The sequence below is a fragment of the Corythoichthys intestinalis genome, chromosome 13 (assembly GCF_030265065.1).
Source record: "Corythoichthys intestinalis isolate RoL2023-P3 chromosome 13, ASM3026506v1, whole genome shotgun sequence".
Taxonomy (NCBI): domain Eukaryota; kingdom Metazoa; phylum Chordata; class Actinopteri; order Syngnathiformes; family Syngnathidae; genus Corythoichthys; species Corythoichthys intestinalis.
The window spans coordinates 42,719,830-42,743,397 of NC_080407.1; the positions used below are offsets into that span (position 1 = coordinate 42,719,830).

General features: G+C 40.7%; 1 protein-coding gene across 1 annotated transcript in view; it reads left to right on the plus strand.

The window, feature by feature from the left end:
* arhgef15b (Rho guanine nucleotide exchange factor 15b) overlaps window positions 1-23,568 on the plus strand; it is a 26,652-nt gene continuing 3,084 nt past the window's right edge. Inside the window, exons 1-12 of the mRNA XM_057856219.1 lie at window positions 1-231; window positions 3,430-3,887; window positions 6,705-7,553; window positions 7,629-7,671; window positions 10,926-10,972; window positions 15,061-15,257; window positions 15,335-15,495; window positions 15,558-15,710; window positions 15,780-15,909; window positions 16,051-16,125; window positions 20,891-20,983; window positions 21,044-21,207. Coding sequence (XP_057712202.1) covers window positions 3,521-3,887; window positions 6,705-7,553; window positions 7,629-7,671; window positions 10,926-10,972; window positions 15,061-15,257; window positions 15,335-15,495; window positions 15,558-15,710; window positions 15,780-15,909; window positions 16,051-16,125; window positions 20,891-20,983; window positions 21,044-21,207 — 2,279 coding nt within the window. The 5' untranslated portion in view covers window positions 1-231; window positions 3,430-3,520. The remainder of the gene's footprint in view (window positions 232-3,429; window positions 3,888-6,704; window positions 7,554-7,628; window positions 7,672-10,925; window positions 10,973-15,060; window positions 15,258-15,334; window positions 15,496-15,557; window positions 15,711-15,779; window positions 15,910-16,050; window positions 16,126-20,890; window positions 20,984-21,043; window positions 21,208-23,568) is intronic.

The window sequence follows — 23,568 nt, forward strand, 5'->3', positions numbered from 1 at the left end:
CAGTCCGCTCCGCTCACTTGCTCTACCGGTAACAAAGAAGAGAAAGAACGCCAATCACTGCCTGTCACTTGATGTAATCGTGGGGATTTTATGCTCTTACTGTTCATTTAAATATTGTGGCTTGGACTTTTCCCCCTTCAGATGCCTTTTCTTGCCCAAGATAACAATGTTGGAACGCCGACACAGCAGCCGAATGACTGACTAATGTTTACTTGCGTCCAAAGTATCCTGGTGAGTTTTCTGTGCTTTATTTCATGGTTCCAAACGCTTTAGTTAGAACTGACAACTTTACCAGGACTGTTTGGTGATAAACCCAAGCTAAAAGTACCTGTTCTCTTAAGGGTTTTCAACGACAACCACTTTTGTTAAATGTAAATTCACTAAAATACAAACATTTCTTGATGTGAACTTCTAGATGCATAAAATAGAGAAAGTTGAAGCAAAAAATAGTTTTTAGCTTATAATTCTTCCCAGGACTGTAAGGAACATGTCATTTGCATATGAATAGGGGAGGCTTTTTCCCCAGTTCCCCCTATGGGTGGGTCAACATAGAGCACACACTCTCGATATTGTTGCCAGCTTTTAAAAGCACCCCTACTATTTTATGCACAGACCCATTGGTTTCCACAACAGATGGTACTCGCACCCCTGTACACACTAGATCATTGTCTTAATGGAAGCCCTTTTAGGCACTTAAGAACTGTCTACAAGATGGTATTGTACCCCCCATATTGGATATGTATTGGTTTTACCAGACAAACCACTTACAGGAATGAATAAGAGGCACACTGACTGAAGGTATTGGAGTATTGACCAAACCCTGTCGGAGGAATAACGGTTGCCAATTTTTTTTTTTTTTGTGTGTACTTGTACTTCCTAGTATTGGATACATGTATCAGTATGTCTACTTCTTATGTGATCAAGGTGCAGTAGTGAGTCATGAAGTCAGGTGATGTTTCCTCTCACACCGGAGATGAGGTCTTTTTAGTTTGAAACTAGAAGTGGGAACCTCTTGGTACCTCACGATATGATACGATTTGCGGTACAAAGCTCACGATCAGGTCAGGAAATCATTCTAGGTTATTCTACAATCAAGTAATTAACAGAAAAACAAGCTTCTAGTATGAATTGGAATTAGTTTAACACTAGTAGACGTCCAATCCATTTGAACATGGAGGGTGGCAGAGAATCTGCCATCCCTCCCTCTTCAAACAGATGGAACATCTATGCCTGTCAGTGACAATAAATGCCAGGCAGTTAGGTAGTTTTGGGCCATTTAAAGTCTCACTGGAGCAGCACCAAACAAAAGTTCCAGCATCATCACCTTGTCCAATGCAGATTCTTGACTCTTGACAAGGTGATGATTCTGGAACTTTTGTCCAATGCAGATTTTTGACTCTTGACAAGGTGATGGTGCTGTTCCAGTGAGATTTTAAATGGCCCGAAATTACCTAATTGGCTGGATTTGACTGCCACTGATAGCCATAGACGTTCCATCTGTTTGAAATGGGAGGGATGGCAGCGAATTTATTCATTCGCTGCCATCCCTACCACTTCAAACAGATGGGACATCTACTAGTGATAAACTAATTCCGATTAACACTAGTTCTGATTAACACTAGTAACTTGTTTTTCTGTTAGTTAGTTGTTTGTAGAGTGGGAATCTCTTGGTACCTCATGATACGATACGATTTGCGATACAAAGCTCACGATAACGATGATCTGACAATATGGTGATATAACGATTATCGATACATTGGTCAGGAAATCATTCTAAGATATTCGACAACAACTAACAGGAAAACAAGCTTCTAGTGTGAATTGGAATTATTTTATCAGTTGTAGACGTCCAATCCATTTGAACTGGGAGGGTGGCATTTTCCTCTGGCCATCCCTCCCACTTCAAACATATTGAAGGTCTATGGTTGTCAGTGGCAATCAGTGCCAGGCAGTTAGGTAATTTTGGGCCATTTAAAGTCTCACTGGAGCAGCCCCAAACAAAAGTTCCAGCCTCATCGCCTTGTCCAATGCAGTTGCTTGACTCTTGACAAACAAACAAACAAAAGTTCCAGCATCATCACCTTGTCCAATGCAGATTCTTGACTCTTGACAAGGTGATGATGCTGGAACTTTTGTTTGGTGCAGTTCCAGTGAGACTTTAAATGGCCCAAAATTACCTAATTGCCTGGCATTGATTGCCACTGACAGCCATAGATGTTCAATCTGTTTGAAGTTGGAGGGATTGCCAGAGGCAGAGGCGAATTCCAGCCTCCCAGGTCAAATGGATTTGACGTCTACTACTGATAAACAAATTCCAATTCACATTAGAAGCTTGTTTTTCTGTTAATTAGTTGTTGTAGAATATCGTAGAATGATTTCCTGACCAATGTATCGATAATCGTTTGTATCGCCATATTGTCAGATCATCGTTATCGTGAGCTTAGTATCGCGTATCGTATCGTGAGGTACCAAGAGATTCCCATTCTACAAACAACTAATTAATAGAAAAACAAGCGTCTAGTGCCTCTGGCCATCCCTCCCACTTCAAACAGCTTGAACATCTATGGCTGTTAGTGGCAATTAGGTAATTTCGGGCCATTTAAAGTCTCACTGGAACAGCACCAAACAAAAGTTCCAGCATCATCACCTTGTCCACTGCAGATTCTTGACTCTTGAGACCTTGTCCAATGCAGATTCTTGACTCTATACAAGGTGATGATGCTGGAACTTTTGTTTGGTGCCGTTCCAGTGAGATTTACCCAGATGATTGGCTGAAGACGACATCAAAATTCCTGCAGTCCTTGATGATATGGGGCTGCACATCAGGCAAAGGCACTGGGGAGATGGCTGTGGTGAAATTTTCAATAAATACACAAATTTACATTGAAATTTTTGGCAGGTTTCTTATCCCTTCAATTGAAAATATGTAATTTTCCAAGATGACAATGCATCATGCCACAGAGCTAAAACTGTTAAAGCATTCCTTGGAGAAAGACTCATCCAGTCGATGTCATGGCATACTGATGATTGCATACTTTTTGCTAGGGGTTGTTTTATGGAGGAAGATTTTGATAACATAAACATTGCCACCTTTTTAAAACGATATCTGGATTCTTGGCAGGAGCATATCGATAACCTTTTGGGAAACAAAGTATCACGATATATCACCTATTTGAAACCATTGAAAATTTGTCCTTTTGATCTTATAGTTTCGTCCTCTGATAAAACATTCCTAAATAAAACCTGAAACTTCCCCCTTTCTTCCGAAACATGTTGACTAACTCGATGACACGCGCGCCGCAATCCAAACTGGTCTGACGAGCTGGGTTACGTTCTCACTAACTCGTGTTACGCTGGCACTTTCGAGCCTAAACACAAATTTTGTCACGACCACCCGAGAGCAATCGGAGTTTCCCATTTCCTCAACAGGTGCGCATGACGTCTTCAGGTGGACATTTTCCCTCAGGGCTCGTTCTCTGATCGGAAGCGCATTTTTCAGAGAAGACGCCCTCTGGCTAGTATGTCTGCCCAGGACTCTGCTCAGCTGGCTGCAGCTGAGCTCAAACCCAGACCGGAGCTCCCACCGAAACCGACGGCGGGAACGTCGTCCCTCCCGCAAGAGGAGGACGACAGGCCCGGGAGCCCCTCGGTCGTCAATGTCAAGCTGATGGTGAACAACTTCAGCAGACATAGGGGTTTTCAGGACAAACCCCCGCGACAGCAGGTGAGGAAGCCTCCGTTTGTAAAACCCAAGCCTGAGACTGGCTGTAGCCAATCCGAGCCACCTCCGCTGCCCAAGAAGAGGAGGGATAAATCTGGGCTCCAGCAGGCCCAGAGTACAGAATCAGAGGACGGTAACCGCATCCGCGCCGAAGATGGTCGATCAGGTATTTTCCTCGCGCGCTAATGATTATAATTACAAGAACAAAAATCTACTGTCGTGTAACACATTTCTGCAGGCGTGGAGTGTGTTCCTCGAACCGTGAACAGGTTTTGTTAGTTGTATGACTCGTTTTACATTAGCTGTGTAAGCTGATTTTGATACTTTTAATAGTGTTAACTCCTGCGGAGTTTTTTCGACAGGGAACCAAGCCGCTTGTATTTTGCGCATCGTGATTTCAGTGTAAACAATTCTCGGTTCCCGTCTTATCAGACAATATCACTTCTCAGTTTTAATCGCCGACCATATTCTCACAAGGTTGAACATGCCAAAGAGTGCGCTATGTTCAAATACAGACATAGCACACTACACTCCCTGACAAAAGTCTTGTCGCTTATCCACTTTGTAGAATCAATTGCTAATAACTAGGGTTGTTCCGATCATGTTTTTTTGCTCCCGATCCGATCCCGATCGTTTGAGTATCTGCCGATCCCGATGTTTCCCGATCCGATTACTTTTTTTTTGCTCCCGATTCAATTCCAATCATTCCTGATAATTTTTCCCGATCATATACATTTTGGCAATGAATAAAACTCGGACGAATATATACATTCATCATACAGTACATACAGTAAGTACTGTATTTGTTTATTATGACAATAAATCCTCAAGATGGCATTTACATTATTAACATTCTTTCTGTGAGAGGGATCCACGGATAGAAAGACTTGTAATTCTTAAAGGATAAATGTGACTTTGTATATTGTGACTAAATATTGCCATGAAGTGTATTTCTTGAGCTTTCAGTAAATGATACTGTAGCCATTTAACTTCTGGCCAAATGCATGATGGGAAGTGTAACCATGACTGTGCATAGTGGTACCAATTGATACTGTATATCTTCTCTGCGTTGCTTCCCACGATATTTCTAATCGTAGGGAGAGGGATTGTAAGGCTTTAGCCAATTAAAAAAAGGCTCCAAAGGCTGCCAAAATTCACTCTTGTACACTGCCTTTTAGCTCTACATATAGGTAAAACGGCGCCATTACAGATTGAACGCGACAATGTGTGAGCGGGTCGTGCAGCGCATGCGTTAATTGCGTTAAATATTTTAACTAGGGCTGTCAAACAATTAAAATTTTTAATCGAGTTAATTACAGCTTAAAAATTAATCGCAATTAATCGCAATTCAAACCATCTATAAAATATGCCATATTTTTCTGTAAATTATTGTTGGAATGGAAAGATAAGACACAGGATGGATATATACATTAAAATACAGTACATAAGGACTGTATTTGTTTATTATAACAATAAATCAACAAGATGGCATTAACATTCTGTTAAAGCGATCCATGGATAGAAAGACTTGTAGTTCTTAAACGATAAATGTTAGTACATGTTATAGAAATTTTACATTAAAACCCCTCTTAATGTTGTCGTTTTAATAAAATTTGTAAAATTTTCAATAAAAAAATAAACCAGTAGCTCACCATTGTTGATGTCAATAATTCTCATGGTGCTGAAACTAGAGATGCCTCGATCGATCGGGACGCCGATCACGTCATTTTCAAAGTATCGGAATCGGCAAAAGAAATATCGGCCATGCCTTTTTTTAATATATACTGTATATATTTTTTAATTAAATTGTTTTCTAATTGTATTTAACGTTACAAACATAATATGTTACACTCATCCAGAGTCTTTAGTTTAGGCTTAAGGTAGGGTTATCAAATTTATCCCGAAAACGGCGGTAATTAATAATTAAAAAAAAAAAAAGTATCACATTAAAATATGTAACGCAATTAATGCATGCGCTGCACAACCCACTCACGCATTGTCGCGCTAAATCTGTAAAGGCGCCATTTTACCTATATAGAGATGAAAGGCAGCGTAAGTTGAGTAAAGTGAATTTTGGCAGCCTTTGGAGCCTTTTTTTAATTGGCTAAAGCCTTACAATTCCTCTCCCAACAATTAGAAACATCATGGGAAATAATGTTGGAAAGAAAGGGAGCAATTGATCTTTTACTTAACACCTTATGTTACTTCCCGCAGAGAAGATAAATCAATTGGTAGCACTACGCACAGTCATTGTTCCACTTCCCATCATGCATTTGGGCATGGCTAAAGTATCATTTTCTGAAAGCTCAACAAATACACTAGATGGCAATATTTAGTCACAATATACAAAGTCACAAGTCTTTCACAGAAATAATGTTAATAACGTAAATGCCATCTTGAGGATTTATTGTCATAATAAACAAATACAGTACTTATGTACTGTATGTTGAATGTATTCGTCCGAGTTTTATTCATTTTTTTCTTAATGCATTGCCAAAATGTATATGATCGGGAAAAATTATCGGGAATGATTGGAATTGAATCGGGAGCAAAAAAAAGCAATCAGATCGGGAAATATCGGGATCGGCAGATACTCAAACTAAAACGATCGGGATCGGATCGGGAGCAAAAAAAGATGATCGGAACAACCCATAAAATCAGTCGCACCCAAGCGCCAGCGGAGGGCGACAAAACACAAGTAACAAGTGGACATCACACTGTGCTGTCATTTTAATCTGTTTAAGCGGGGCATGTGCGTTAATTGCGTCAAATATTTTAACGTGATTAATTAAAAATATTAATTACCGCCCGTTAACGCGATAATTTTGACAGCCCTAGTTATTAGCAATTGTTTCTACAAAATGGCTGTGCGACAAGACTTTTGTAAGAGACTGTATATTTTGTATTAGCTCCTGGCTGCTATCCCTCCCCCTTCAAATGGATTGGACATCTGTTAGTGATGAACTTCACTTGCGTTTTGCAGACCCCGATGGGAAAGAGGTGGAGACCGAGTCTGTACCCGGAAAATCTGAAGATGAGGACGTTCCGGATGGGGCGTTCAGCTCCTGCCACGACAAGAGCTGCAGTTGCACGTGCCACCTCCAACGACCCGGTATGAAGCTTGTCTGGGTGCCATTGCGAGAAGAGGACGCCAGCGAGTGCGGAGAAGGCGCAGATGTCTCAGAGGAAGAAGGCTCCGACTTGATCCTGTCAAAGGATGTCGAGAATGCAGACGGGCAAGTGGAGGTAGAAGAGCAGGTGGACAAGGGGAGCGCTAAGGCTGAAGATGAGTACTGTAGTAGTATAAGAGAGGAAACGAAGCTAGAAAGGACAAAACTCCACCCCTCGTTGGATATCCCATCCAACGACAGTCCCAGAAGACTATCAGATCCGGGACCTTGCTTTACCGTATCTGAAACTCAGGGGTCCCCAGCTCCTCTCAAACAGATACCATGTCTGCCGGTCAACCACAAAGCCGCCCACGAAGATATCTATGAGTCCAGAATCCACACAGTAGATCCCAGTCACAATAAGAAAACCACTCAAGGAGCGGAACACTCTCAGGTCAATGTGCCCAAAGCGGCTCGCAGGTCAAAGCCTCCAGAGATCCCAAGGAATCAGAGTTTGGAGTCGGTGAGCGACGATGTGCCGCCTGCAATCCCGCCCCGCATGCCCTATACTCAGGAGGCACGTAACCTCACGCCCAATGCCGCCGGAGAAGACCGGGCCTCACCGCAGGCGAGTCCCCGGCCCCCGGCCAGAAGATGCCCGCCGCTACCACCAAAAACAGAATCCCTCACGGACAGCAATCAAACTCCTGGATATAGAAATGGTTTGTGAACAAAAAACACTTTTACTTGAATGGATTTTGAAAAAGATGACCAGAATCTGATTCATTTTTTCGAAGGCGGGAACAGTGAAGATCCCAAGGAGGATCCGACAGAAGAACTGTGAGTTAACGCACAAGCGGCATATTCAGAACATATTGCCGTCCGATTGAAGAGCACTTAATTGTAGGGCTGCAGCTATCGATTATTTGAGTAGTCGATTAATCGATGAACTAGTTAGTTCGAATAATCGAGTAATCGGATAAGGAACATAAAAAATTCAAATACCTGAGCTGAGTCTCAAACAGTATGAAAAAATAAATAAATGAGGCTCTACGTACAACAAAAGAACAATTGGCTAACTTACATAGCAAAAGTCTGCTAGCTTAAATGCTGTAAAATGCTTTTTTAAATTTTTTATAATGCTCTTAAAAAATGGTTCACACTAAAGATATCCCGATCACGTCATTTTCAAAGTATCGGAATCGGCAAAAGAATATCGGACATGCCTTTTTTTAATATATACAGTGCCTTGCAAAAGTATTCGGCCTCCTTGAACCTTGCAACCTTTCGCCACATTTCAGGCTTCAAACATAAAGATATAACATTTTTATTTTTTGTCAAGAATCAACAACAAGTGGGACAGAATCGTGAAGTGGAACAAAATTTATTGGATAATTTATACTTTTTTAACAAATAAAAAACTGAAAAGTGGGGCGTGCAATATTATTCGGCCCCCTTGCGTTAATACTTTTAGCGCCACCTTTTGCTCCAATTACAGCTGCAAGTCGCTTGGGGTATGTTTCTATCAGTTTTGCACATCGAGAGACTGACATTCTTGCCCATTCTTCCTTGCAAAACAGCTCGAGCTCAGTGAGGTTGGATGGAGAGTGTTTGTGAACAGCAGTCTTCAGCTCTTTCCACAGATTCTCGATTGGATTCAGGTCTGGACTTTGACTTGGCCATTCTAACACCTGGATACGTTTATTTTTGAACCATTCCATTGTAGATTTGGCTTTATGTTTTGGATCATTGTCCTGTTGGAAGATAAATCTCTGTCCCAGTCTCAGGTCTTGTGCAGATACCAACAGGTTTTGCATCCATCTTCCCGTCAATTTTAACAGTCTTCCCTGTCCCTGCTGAAGAAAAGCAGGCCCAAACCATGATGCTGCCACCACCATGTTTGACAGTGGGGATGGTGTGTTCAGGGTGATGAGCTGTGTTGCTTTTACGCCAAACATATCATTTTGCATTGTGGCCAAAAAGTTCAATTTTGGTTTCATCTGACCAGAGCACCTTCTTCCACATGTTTGGTGTGTCTCCCAGGTGGCTTGTGGCAAACTTTAAACGAGACTTTTTATGGATATCTTTGAGAAATGACTTTCTTCTTGCCACTCTTCCATAAAGCCCAGATTTGTGCAGTGTACGACTGATTGTTGTCCTATGGACAGACTCTCCCACCTCAGCTGTAGATCTCTGCAGTTCATCCAGAGTGATCATGGGCCTCTTGGCTGCATCTCTGATCAGTTTTCTCCTTGTTTGAGAAGAAAGTTTGGAAGGACGGCCGGGTCTTGGTAGATTTGCAGTGGTCTGATGCTCCTTCCATTTCTATATGATGGCTTGCACAGTGCTCCTTGAGATGTTTAAAGCTTGGGAAATCTTTTTGTATCCAAATCCGGCTTTAAACTTCACCACAACAGTATCTCGGACCTGCCTGGTGTGTTCCTTGGTTTTCATAATGCTCTCTGCACTTTAAACAGAACCCTGAGACTATCACAGAGCAGGTGCATTTATACGGAGACTTGATTACACACAGGTGGATTCTATTTATCATCATCGGTCATTTAGGACAACATTGGATCATTCAGAGATCCTCACTGAACTTCTGGAGTGAGTTTGCTGCACTGAAAGTAAAGGGGCCGAATAATATTGCACGCCCCACTTTTCAGTTTTTTATTTGTTAAAAAAGTTTAAATTAGCCAATAAATGTTGTTCCACTTCACGATTGTGTCCCACTTGTTGTTGATTCTTGACAAAAAAATTAAATTTCATATCTTTATGTTTGAAGCCTGAAATGTGGCGAAAGGTTGCAAGATTCAAGGGGGCCAAATACTTTTGCAAGGCACTGTATATATTTTTTAATTAAATCGTTTTGTAATTGTATTTAACGTTACAGACAAAATGTCTTACATTCATCCAGAGCTTAAAGTAGGGCTATCAAATTTATCGCGTAAACGGCGGTAATTAATTTTTTAAAAAATTGATCACGTTAAAATATTTAACGCAATTAACGCATGCGCTGCACGACCCACTCACGCATTGTTGCGTTCAATCTGTAATGGCGCCGTTTTACCTATATATAGAGCTAACAGGCAACGTATAATGAATAGAGAGAATTTTGGCAGTCTTTGGAGCCTCTTTTTAATTGGCTAAAATCTTAAAATCCCTCTCTCAACAATTAGAAATGTCGTGGGAAGCAATGTGGGGAAGAACTGTAGTGGTTGATCTTTTCCTTAACGCCCTATGTTACTTCCCAACGCAGAGAAGATATATCAATTGGTGACGCTACGCACAGTCATGGTTGCACTTCCCATCATGCATTTGGGCAGAACAGTTAAATGGCTACTGTATCATTTACTGAAAGCTCAACAAATACACTAGATGGCAATATTTAGTCACAATATACAAAGTTACATTTATCCTTTAAGAAGTCTTTCTGTCCGTGGATCCCTCTCACAGAAAGAATGTTAATAATGTAAATGCCATCTTGAGGATCTATTGTCATAAAAAACAAATACAGTACTTATGTACTGTATGTTGAAAGTATATATTCGTCCGAGTTTTATTCATTTTTTTCTTAATGCATTGCCAAAATGTATATGATCGGAAAAAATGATCGGGAATGATTGGAATTGAATCGGGAGCAAAAAAAAAAGCAGTCGGATCGGGAAATATCGGGATCGGCAGATACTCAAACTAAAACGATCGGGAGCAAAAAAACATAATCGGAACAACCCTAGTTCACACACATATTCCCACAAGAAACGGCTAATTATACCTATAAACTAAATTACGAAAGCATAAAAATAAACTCAAACAAAAACTTGGCTTATGTTTGTCTTAACAGGGAGCAGCTGGATTGAGCCATGTGAAATGAGGCAGACTAGAGGGCAGTGTATCCACCCAAATCAATAAAGCTAAATGCAAACACAAACAAACCATTACAACACCACTTTAATTAAACGAATACTCGAAGTAGCTAAATTTAATTCGAATCTTTTTTTCTCATCGATTAATCGTTGCAGCACTACTTAATTGTCACTTGTAATGCCACTGGCATAAATCATAACACAGTTGCTCATCCTGTCTTTCTACAGGTATGAGACCAGCCCTGGATTTTCCAATAGCTGGAGGCTGCAAAACGGTGAGTTGAAGAAAAAAAAGTAGTACTCCAGTAGCGTTTGGCACCATCCACTGGTATTTTAGGGTATTACAGAAAAAGATTAAAACGACCAATAGGCTTTGGTTCACTTGAGGTAGTTTCTTATTGGTCCTAAAGATGTCATCCCGATCGATCGGGTCCGATCACATCATTTTCAAGGTATCGGAATCGGCAAAAAAAGATCGGACATGCCTTTTTTTAATATATACAGATGTGGTCAAAAGTTTACATACACTTGTGGAGAACATAATTTCATGGCTCTCTTGAGTTTCCAGTTATTTCTACAACTCAGATTTTTCTCCGATAGAGTGATTGGAACAGATACTTCTTTGTCACAAAAAAAAACATTCATGAAGTTTGGTTCTTTTATGACTTTATTATGGGTTAACAGACAAAGTGATCAAATCTGCTGGGTCAAAAATATACATACATGGATCTGAAAAAGCGAATCATTGACTTGAACAAGACAGGAAAGTCACTTGGAGCCATTTCAAAGCAGCTGCAGGTCCCAAGAGCAACAGTGCAAACAATTGTTTGTAAGTATAAAGTGCATGGCACTGTTTTGTCACTGCCACGATCAGGAAGAAAACGCAAGCTATCACCTGCTGCTGAGAAAAAATTGGTCAGGAGGGTGAAGATTCAACCGAGAATCACCAATAAGCAGATCTGCCAAGACATAGAAGCTCCTGGAACACAGGTGTCAGTGTCCACAGTCAAGCGTGTTTTTGCATCTCCATGGACCTTGCTCCAAAAGCGGCACCTTAAGGCTCGACTGAAGTTTGCTGCTGATCACATGGACAAAGATAAGACCATCTGGAGGAAAGTTCTGTGGTCAGACGAAACGAAAATCGAGCTGTTTGGCCACAATGCCCAGCAATATGTTTGGAGGAGAAAAGGTGAGGCCTTTAACCCCAAGTACACCATGCCTACCGTCAAGCACGGTGGTGGTAGTATTATACTGTGGGGCTGTTTTGCTACCAATGGAACTGGTGCTTTACAGAGAGTAAATGGGATCATGAAGAAGGAGGATTACCTTCAAATTCTTCAAGATAACCTAAAGTCATCAGCCCGAAGATTGGGTCTTGGGCGCAGTTGGGTGTTCCAACAGGACAATGACCCCAAACACACATCAAAAGTGGTAATGGAATGGCTAAATCAGGCTAGAATTAAGGTTTTCGAATGGCCTTCCTAAAGTCCTGACTTAAACCCCATTGAGAACTTGTGGACAATGCTGAAGAAACAAGTCCATGCCATCAAATTTAACTGAACTGCACCAATTCTGTCAAGAGGAGTGGTCAAAGATTCAACCAGAAGCTTGTGGATGGCTACCAAAAGTGCCTAATTGAAGTGAAAATGGCCAAGGGACATGTTACCAAATATTAGCGCTGCTGTATGTATATTTTTGACCCAGCAGATTTGATCACTTTTTTCTGTTCACCCATAATAAAGTCATAAAAGAACCAAACTTCATGAATGTTTTTTGTGACAAAGAAGTATCTGTTCCAATCACTCTATCAGAGAAAAATCAGAGTTGTAGAAATTACTGGAAACTCAAGAGAGTTCTTCACAAGTGTATGTAAACTTTTGACCACAACTGTACCCTAATTTTCGCACTATAAGGCGCACCGGACTATAAGCAGCAGCCCACCAAATTTGGCACGAAAACGGCATTTGTTCATAGATAAGCTGCACTGGACTATAAGCTGCAGCTGTATTCACTGTATCATGGGATATTTACACCAAAAGATATTAACCGGTACAACCTTATTTGACAGCGACATCATACTGTCATAAGACTTAATGAACCATCATTAAACTTTGAACTAGGGCTGTCAAAATTATCGCGTTAATGCGCGGTAATTAATTTTTTAAATTAATCACGTTAAAATATTTGACGCAATTAACGCACATGTCCCGCTCAGAAAGTATTCTGCCTTTTGGTAAGTTTTACAGCAATGCTTTTTGTGCTGTCCAACAGCGAACTCTTGTGGTCGCTTTGCGACATGGTTTATTATTTTCTTCTTTTCTTTCTTCATTATGGCTGCACGACGTCTCGGGCTGATAATGTTGTGCTTATATGATCCTTGGACAAGATTTGTCCGTAAGTATGGTTGTTGTAAAGAATGTACATATTATGTTAGTAAGCGAAATGTTATATTTTTTGTACGAGACGCTTTTTGTTTATGTTTAGTGAACCTGTATAGCGTGCTAAGCTAACGTTGTTGCTAATGCAATGCTTGTGTACTTTTATTTTGTAGTTTTACGACGGTCTAAAGAGGACAATGGTTTGAGGCCATTTTATTAATAGATGAAAAAGGAAGAAGTCTAATTATTAAGGGGTCGTTCACTAGCTGTCTAGCTTTGGAAAAAGTAGACGCTTCAGAGTGAGGACAGCATAGACAGATTTAAATGACAGTAGAGTGAAATGCCCACTACAGTCCTTATGTACCGTATGTTGAATGTATATATCCATCTTGTGTCTTATCTTTCCATTCAAACAATTTATTTTACAGAATATATATATAATTTACAGAAAAATATGGCATATTTTATAGATGGTTTGAATTGCGATTAATTACGATTAATTAATTTTTAAGCTGTAATTAACTCGATTAAAAATTTTAATCGTTTGACAGCCCTACTTTGAACCAATTAGTACAAAGCTTTATTGCTTCAAGAAGCTTCATTTGGCCATCACTGCTCCCTTGGGGGAGACAGTCAACCTCTGCTGCCACCTGCTGTTGACTGTTGTCATCCAACATGCCTCTTAGCATGCATTGCAGCGCTACAGATGTAAATAACAATCAAAAATCATGTTCTGTGCTAAATATTTCTTCAGTTACTGTTCTAATTGTTTCATCAATTGCTAGTTATGGTATTTGCTAACACTTTATTTGACAGTGGTGCCATAAGACTGTCATTACACAATCATAATTATGACATGTCTCTGTCCTGAGCATTGTTTATAACAGATGTCATTAAGTGTTATCCGGCAAATGATCTCACTTTTGAATAGATGCAAAAGATTGAGTTAGTGACATAATTTGCCAAATGACACTTAATGACATAAGCATTCAGTAATGTCCATGATAGTGTCATGTCATAATTTTGATGATCTTATGACAGTCTTATGACACCGCTGTCAAATAAAGTGTTACCTAAAAAAGTCAACAAATAAGCCGCACTGGACTATAAGCCACAGGTATCAAAATGAAGGAAAAAAGTAGCGGCTTATAGTCAGAAAATTAGGGTATATATTTTTTATTTAAATCGTTTTCTAATTGTATTTAACGTTACAGTCAAAATGTCTTACACTCATCCAGAGTAGTTTTAGCTTAAAGTAGGGCTATCAAATTTATTGCGTTAACGGCGGTAATTAATTTTTTAAAATTAATCACGTTAAATAATTAACGCACGCGCTGCACGACCCACTCACGCATTGTCGCGTTCAATCTATAAAACGCTGTTTTGCCTATAGATAGCGCTAAAAGGCTGCGTATAATGAGTAGAGAGAATTTTGACAGCATTTGGAGCCATTTTTTAATGTGGCTAAAGCCTTACAATACCTCTCTCAGCAATTAAAAATATCGTGGGAGGCAATATTGTGAAGAAAGTTGTAGTTGATCATTTTCTTAACACCCAATGTTCTTTCCCAACGCAGAGAAGATATATCAGTTGGTGCCCCTACGCACAGTCACGGTTGCACTTCCCATCATGCATTTGGGCAGAAGTTAAATGGCTGCAGTATCATTTACTGAAAGCTCAACAAATACACTAGATGGCAATATTTAGTCACAATATACAAAGTCACATTTATCCTTTCAGAATTACAAGTCTTTCTATCCGTGGATCCTTCTCACAGAAAGAATGTTAATAATGTAAATGCCATCTTGAGGATTTATTGTCATAATAAACAAATACATTACTTATGTACTGTATGTTGAACGTATATATTCATCAGAGTTTTCGGATCGGGAAATATCAGGATCGGCAGATACTCAAACTAAAACGATCGGGAGCAAAAAAACATGATCGGAACAACCCTAATATTAATTTTGTCCCCTTGGCAGAGCCTCTGTACCAGACGTATCGGGAAACCGTTATCACCAAAGAAATCCGCCGGCAGACAGTTTCCCGGAACATCAGCAAAACGCCCACCGACTACGGCCAAGATCGAAATGAAGGAACCTTGTGGCAGAACCTCCCTAATGTCCGAGACAGTGGCGTTCTGGAGCGGCTCACCCCTGAACAGTGCAAGTATCAGGAGGTGAGGGAAAGCCAACGCGGTCTGTTCTTTTCGACCATCAAAGAAATGGGAGGCTCATTGCTTTGTGTTCCGTGCAGAGTATGTTCGAGGTCCTGACTTCAGAGACCTCCTACCTTCGGTCGCTTCACGTTCTAACAGAACACTTTCTGGAAAATCGGGAGCTAGATGGGACGCTGCTCCTCATGGAGAAGACGCCGCTCTTTTCCAACATTCTGAGAGTCCGCGAGGTTAGCGAGAGGTAAGCTGGATCTCTCGGCACCTAAAACAATCAGGAAAACTCACCCGATCATTTGTTTCTAGGTTCCTGAAGGACTTAGAGGACCGAGTGTTCGAGACCATCGTGTTCTCGGATATCTGCGACATCATCCACTATCACTCCCAGCACAACTTCCCAGCCTACATCGACTACGTCCGCAACCAGATCTACCAGGAAAAGACCTACACCAAGCTCATGTAGAAGGACCTGATCCGCATGGTAGACGGAACAAGCTTATGACTGGCCTTGTCATACGTGTGCTTCAGGAAGAACAACACGCAGTTTGCCGCCATCATCAATCGCCTCCAGGAGTCGCCTCAGTGCCATCGGCTGCCGTTCATGTCCTTCCTGTTGCTGCCGTTCCAGCGGATCACGCGCATCAAGATGCTCATTGAGGTGAACAGCGCAGAGGGAGTACTGCTAACTCTGGGTGATACGGTCCTAAAATAAATCTGAAGGCACTCAATGTGAAAATGATTATGGTTTGGGCCTCTCATGGAAAGAAATGGGTAAACAAATGGTTTTTGGTTGTCCTAGAACATTCTAAAGAGAACAAAAGAGAAAACCAAAGAAGAAGAGATGGCGTCCAAGGCTTTGGCCTCTGTGTCCAAGGTAAGCATTTCCTCTCGGTCCTCACAATCTGAACCTGTGAACCAAGGGCGTCGGTTTGGGTTGGGACAAACATAACACTACCAACTTCTCAGAATGCTCAAATTGTCCCCACCAACCTTTAAGCTGCCTTATATACATTTGTTGGGTCTAAAACACCTTCTTCAATTTAGCTGTTGACCCAGAGCGAGGTGACAAAAGCAGGACACAAGGAGGCAGGAGTCAGAGAGTAAGACTTTTACCAAGCTGCAGTTTGGGGAGAGTCGGCGAGCGCAAGGTGCCAAATCGGAATCTCACCGAGGTCTCTCTCTGGACTCCCCGCGCTGCTGACTTTTATTGAGGGCTTGTTGCTGGGCGGAATATAGTTACAACAGTGTTGTCCAACGTGGCAGTTTCGATCGGGCAAAGTTCCTTATTCTAATCATTGATTTAACAGTCACACTCTTGATTAAATTAACAGTCACACTCTTGAGCGAGCAAGATAACTTTGTTTTGAACACACATTTGCACTCGAAGTAGTTTGGTGGAAAAGTACTGAGACGTTGTGTGATGAATCAACATACTGTGTGTGTATCTATTTATCAGCAGAATGTGAGCAATTGCCGGTAATAAAAATGTAAGCACATGATTATGGGCAAAACTGTATTCTTAGAGCAAACTTGTATAACCCGCAGAATATAATGGTCATACAGTCAAGCATAACTTACAGCATTATATAATGAGTTCGAAGAGGATGAATATTAGAAGATTTTTTGGGGGGGGGCAGCAGAAGTAATGTAAAAAGACGTCAATGTTATAGAGGTGAGGGGAAACACCACTAATTTTGCTACTAAGAGTCCAACCTGCATCAAGAGTTAGCATAACATTAAACTGTGTGAACTTGCTAACCTGCAAAACGACTGCGGTCAGGCCAGTCTCGACAAGGAAGAACGAAGTCAAGCTAGCCGTCCCTCATTTGGATCATTACATTATATGCATTACTGTAATGCAACGCAGTGGCTTCAGAGCGCAAGTTCCTTTATTTAAAAAAAAAACGGGTAGCTATCCAAGAATGGGTCCACTTCAGGGCGACACTGACTTGAAAAAAATCTGTGAAATGAAATCACACATCAGAATTTCACGAGACAACTTTGGTTCGGGTTTTGGGGTAGTCTGGTATGCCTCAGGTAGAGATTGGTCCTTGGATTGCTCAGATTTTCTTAGTTATTTTTTTCCCATAAGACTTTTATGTTCCAAATACTTGAGTTTAGGGCAGCAGCTATCGATTATTTTAGTAGTCAATTAATCTATGAACTAGTTAGTTCAAATAATCAAGTAATCGAATAAGGAACATAGCTGAGCTTACCCTCAAATGGAATAAAAAAATAATAAGGACCTACATACAAAAGAACAATTGGTTAACTTACATAGCAGAAGTCTTCTAGCTTAAATGCTACAAAATGCTAACGTTTTTTTTTACAATGCTCTGAACAAAAACACATATTCCCACAAAAAAAAAAAACAGCTAAATATACCTATAATTAAATTACGAATTCATTAAAAAAATTTTTTTAGCTCAAACAAAAACTTACCTATGTTGGTCTTAACAGGGAGCAGCTAGATGGTGTTCAAACTTACATTTACCCCTTTTCATTTGCTGAATGCACCGGTCCATTTTTTCCCCCTTCAATTCCACGTTTGATTGGCTGATGACCCACCCCCGACACAAACGCACGCTTACACTTAAACAGCCACGACAGAAATACATGCCGCCCCCTTCGAAGACCAGGGGTATTAGAAGTTTTTTCGGCCAGCAGCAGCCACTGAAAGTAATTTAAAAAGACGCCAATGTCACAGAGGTGGGAAACACACCACTAATTATTTTGCGACTGAAAGTCCGACCTGCATCAGAGTTAGCATAACATTAAACTGTGTGAACCTGCTAAAATCGAGTAGGAAGCTGCTGCGGAGTGTCCTTCTGTGTTTTCTACTGTTATTGTTAATTAAACTGTGAGAAATTTTGTGATCCCTACTGGAAACTATAGAACCAGAAAAACTTGAGCAAGAAGCTGCTTAGAGAGAGACGGGTGCTACATAACTTCATATCAACATAATCATAGTTAACTATGTACAGAGGGGCAAATAAGTATTTAGTCAACCACCAATTGTGCAAGTTCTCCTACTTGAAAAGATTAGAGAGACCTGTAATTGTCAACATGGGTAAACCTCAACCATGAGAGACAGAATGTGGAAAAAAAAACAGAAAATCACATTGTTTGATTTTTAAAGAATTTATTTCCAAATTAGAGTGGAAAATAAGTATTTGGTCACCTACAAACAAGTATGATTTCTGGCTGTCAAAGAGGTCTATCTTCTTCTAACGAGGCTCCACTCGTTACCTGTATTAATGGCACCTGTTTTACCTCATTATCGGTATAAAAGACACCTGTCCACAACCTTCGTCAGTCACACTCCAAACTCCACTATGGCCAAGACCAACGAGCTGTCCAAGGACACCAGAGACAAAATTGTAGACCTGCACCAGGCTGGGAAGACTGAATCTGCAATAGGTAAAACGCTTGGTGTAAAGGAATCAACTGATGGAGCAATTATTAGAAAATGGAAGACATACAAGACTAGGGCTGCAGCTATCGAATACTTTAGTAGTCGATTAATCGATGGGCTAGTTAGTTCGATTAATCGAGTAATCGGATAAGGAACATGAACATTTAAAATACCTGAGCTGAGCCTCAAACGGTATAATTTTTTTTTTTTTTTTTTTTAATGAGGATCTATGTACAACAAAACAACAATTGGCCAATTTACACAGAAAAAGTCCGCTAGCTTAAATGCTACAAAATGCTACTTTTTTTTTTTTTTTAAACAATGGTCTTAACAAATGGTTCAGACACATATTCGCACAAAAATGGCTAAATATACCTATAAACTAAATTAAGTATGTATTAAAAAACATTAGTTCAAACAAATACTTAGCTTACATTGGTCTTAACAGGGAGCAGTTGGATTCAGCCACATAAAAAGAGGCAGACCAGAGGGCAGTGTATCCACCCTCATCAATAAAACGAAATGCAAACACTTTCAAAATAAACCATTACAACGCCACTTTAATTAAACGAATACTCGAAGCAACAAAATTGAATTCGAATATTTTTTCTAATCGAGTACTCGAGTTAATCGATTAATCGTTGCAGCACTATACAAGACCACTGATAATCTCCCTCGATCTGGGGTTCCATGCAAGATCTCACCCCGTGGCGTCAAAATTATAGCAAGAACGGTGAGCAAAAATCCTAGAACCACACAGGGGGGACCTAGTGAATGACCTTCAGAGAGCTGGGACCACAGTAACAAAGGCTACCATCAGTAACATAATGCGCCGCCAGGGACTCAAATCCTGCACTGCCAGACGTGTCCCCCTGCTGAAGAAAGTACACGTCCAGGCCCGTCTGCGGTTCGCTAGAGAGCATTTGGATGATCCAGAAAAGGACTGGGAGAATGTGTTATGGTCAGATGAAACCAAAATAGAACTTTTTGGTAGAAACACAGGTTCTCGTGTTTGTAGGAGAAAGAATACTGAATTGCATCCGAAGAACACCATACCCACTGTGAAGCATGGGGGTGGAAACATCAGGCTTTAGGGCTGTTTTTTTTTTTTGCAAAGGGACCAGGACAACTGATCTGTGTAAAGAAAAGAATGAATGGGGCCATGTATCGAGAGATTTTGAATGAAAATCTCCTTCCATCAGCAAGGCCTTTGAAGATGAGACGTGGCTGGGTCTTTCAGCATGACAATGATCCCAAACACACAGCCAGTGCAACAAAGGAGTGGCTTTGTAAGAAGCATTTCAAGGTCCTGGAGTGGCCTAGCCAGTCTCTAGATCTCAACCCCATAGAATATCTGTGGAGGGAGTTGAAAGTTTATGTTGCCCAACGACAGCCCCAAAACATCACTGCTCTAGAGGAGATCTACATGGAGGAATGGGCCAAAATACCAGCAACAGTGTGTGAAAAGCTTGTGAAGAGTTACAGAAAACGTTTGGCCTCCGTTATTCCCAACAAAGGGTACATAACAAAGCACTGAGATGAACTTTTGGTATTGATCAAATACTTATTTTCCACCATGATTTGCAAATATATTCTTTAAAAATCAAACAATGATTTTTTCCCACATTCTGTCTCTTATGGTTGAGGTTTACCCATGTTGACAATTACAGGCCTCTCTAATATTTTCAAGTGGGATTGATAACAGAATCGTTAGATAATCTGCCAAATGATTCCATGGTATTCAAACACTCCCTATACTTGTCGCTGCGACAGTGCAGTCGAGCTGCGTGTGCTAAATCTGTTGGCCCTCTGGGGGCCCCCTGCTGGCTTGGGGCCCTAATCAATTGCCTGGTTTGCCTAATGGGATGCAACGCCTCTGCGGGTGCTGCATAACTTAATATGTTGCTCACACAACACAACGTAGTCATAATTAACTATGTACATTAAAAAAAGTTTTGGGGCATGCTGCGAGCTACCCACACTAGCGTTGCAACTGACTGACGTAATGAGCACCCCTGATTTAGCATATCAATTAATTAAGTTCATATTCGTGAGAAAAATGTACCCCTGACCTCCGTTCACCTAATCTGTTTGGTCTTATTAATGTCCCATCCCGAGCAAAAAGTGTACATGCAGGTTATGCTGTTATATCGTACCTACCAATGTTGAGACAAAATCTACACCCTTGCCGTGAACTAATCTGGCATCGTTTCACATGCCGCAGATCATCGACGAGTGCAACACCGAGGTGGGGAAGATGAGACAGATGGAAGAGTTGATCTCTCTCTCCAAAATGTTTGCGTTTGACAAACTCAAGGTAGTAACCCCTAAACACAGTTGGAGAGATTTCCGAGATTCCATGTTCCTGCCTTTGCAGGCCATCCCCATCATTTCCCAAACTCGATTCCTGGAGAAGAAGGGAGAGCTCCAGGAAATGGCCCGAGGAGGAACAGTCTTCAATATGAAAGTCAAGTTCAATCCTATCAACGTTTTTCTCTTCAACGACCTGCTCATCATTACTTCCAGCGCAGTCAAGAAGGGGTGAGAACCTCTAGCTTGCAAAAATACTAAGGGTGTGCCATTTTAGGCACCCCACGATTCGATTCGATTACGATTCAGGGTGATACAATTCGATTTTTGAACGATGATCACGTTATTGACGATGATCCCCATCATACATAACTGATTAATAAAGTAGCCAAACAAATTAATGTCCATTATTTATTTAAAATATCCTTATGATTCAACAGGAACGATGGAAACATGCCCATACAACAAAAAGCTGCCCTTAAGCTGCTTTATTTCATTTTTTTACACGAAAGTGCAAAAATATTAACCATTTTAAAGGGATTTTCTCTCAACAATACAATAAAATGTACACTGGTGGAATGAATTCCACATTTTCTGGACACAAACACAGTGTCTTGAGATATAAGACTTATTTTAACCAATATACTTTCTTTTCACAGTTTTACCTCCCTTGTGTAACTCTTGGAGTAACAGGTGGAAATCACAACTGCTCTTGATCACTTTTAACTTGTGGCTTTTATTGCCGATCACATAAAAAAGTCCGGCAGCCTCCAACATCGCCACACACACACACTCATTACAGCGCGCGCACTTTCTTCTCTCCCTGCCCGCCCATGCGCACACACCCCTGTCGGCTGCCAGGCAGCACTTGCAACAACAAATTTCTGTACTATTTCGCATGTTTGTAGTGTTACCGCTGTACTTAATCATGTTCGGCATATGAAATACATGTTAGAGAATTAGCTAATTAGCTTAGCGCTTGGCGCTAACAACTAACATCTCAAAAACAAAAACAATAAAGGCTAAGCAGTACAAGAGGGTTCGTGTACTGACCCCTTATAGACGCACACGGGTCTTAGCAACACACTCAGGACATTTCTCAATTGAAATGCCTTAAAACTACTGCTGGACATCTGAAAGACAAGGCGCAACAAACTATCTCTCTTCCCCTCTCGCTCTAAAAAATAACTTGCACACAAAAGCTGTTCCTGCCTGTCTCATACACAAATTGATTTTCCAGTCTTTTAAAAAGCAGTAAATCTCTTCCAGTAACCGGAAGCATCCATCATAACGTTGTGCGTGCGTCCGTTATCGTTGTCCGGGTGGCAGACGTGTCTTGCATTTCGTTCCGCTACGAGCGGCTGTCATAAAGTATGAGGGAAAGTCATCGTTTTTGAACCTGTATGAATCGTAGTCGAATCACGATGCATGTAATAATCGATTTTTTGGAACTCCTCTAAAAAATAAAAATACTGTGAACGCGACTTCACCTCACTTGCAATCAATCTCACAGATCGGAGCGTTTCATGGTGCTGGATTACGCCCACCGTAAATTTGTTTAATTAATTATTTTAGTAATTAGTTAATTAATAATAAGTAATTTCACATTTTTCAGTTGAAATGCCTTAAACCACTGCTGGACATCTGAAAGACAAGGAGCAACAAACTATCTCTCTTCCCCTCTCACTCTAAAAAATAATTTGCACACAAAAGCGTGACCGCCGGGTCGCTCTTCTGTTTCTGCCGGTCTCATACACGAATTCATCTTCCAGTCTGTTAAAAAGGAGTAAATCTCTCCCCCAGTAACCGGGAGCATCCATCATAACGTTGTGCGTGCGTCCGTTAACGGTGTCCGGGCGGCAAATGTGTCTTCAATTTCGTTCCGCTACGAGCGGCTGTCATAAAGTATGAGGGAAAATCATCGTTTTTGAACCTTTATGAATTTTAATCGAATCACGATGCATGTAATAATCGATTTTTTGGAACTCCTCTAAAAAATAAAAAAATACTGTGAATGCGACTTCACCTCACTTGCAATCAATCTCACAGATCGGAGCGTTTCATGGTGCTGGATTACGCCCACTGTAATTTCATTTAATTATTTACTTTAGTAATTAATTAATAATTATTAATTTCACATTTTTCAGTTGAAATGCCTTAAACTACTGCTGGACGTCTGAAAGACAAGGAGCAATGAACTCTCGCTCTAAAATATAACTTGCACACAAAAGCGTGACCGCCGGGTCGCGCTACTGTTTCTGCCTGTCTCATACATAAATTTATCTGCTGTCTCATACACAAATTTATCTTCCAGTCTTTTAAAAAGGAGTAAATCCCTCTACCAGTAACCGGGAGCATCCATCATAATGTTTTGCGTGCGTCCGTTAACGGTGTCCTGGCGGCAGACGTGTCTTGAATTTCCTTCCGCTACAAGCGGCGAACTCCTCTAAAAAATAAAAATACTGTGAACGCGACTTCACCTCACTTGCAATCAATCTCACAGATCGGAGCGTTTTAGTAATTAGTAATTAATTGATAATTAGTAATTTCAAAATTTCACATTTTTCAGTTGAAATGCCTTACACTACTGCT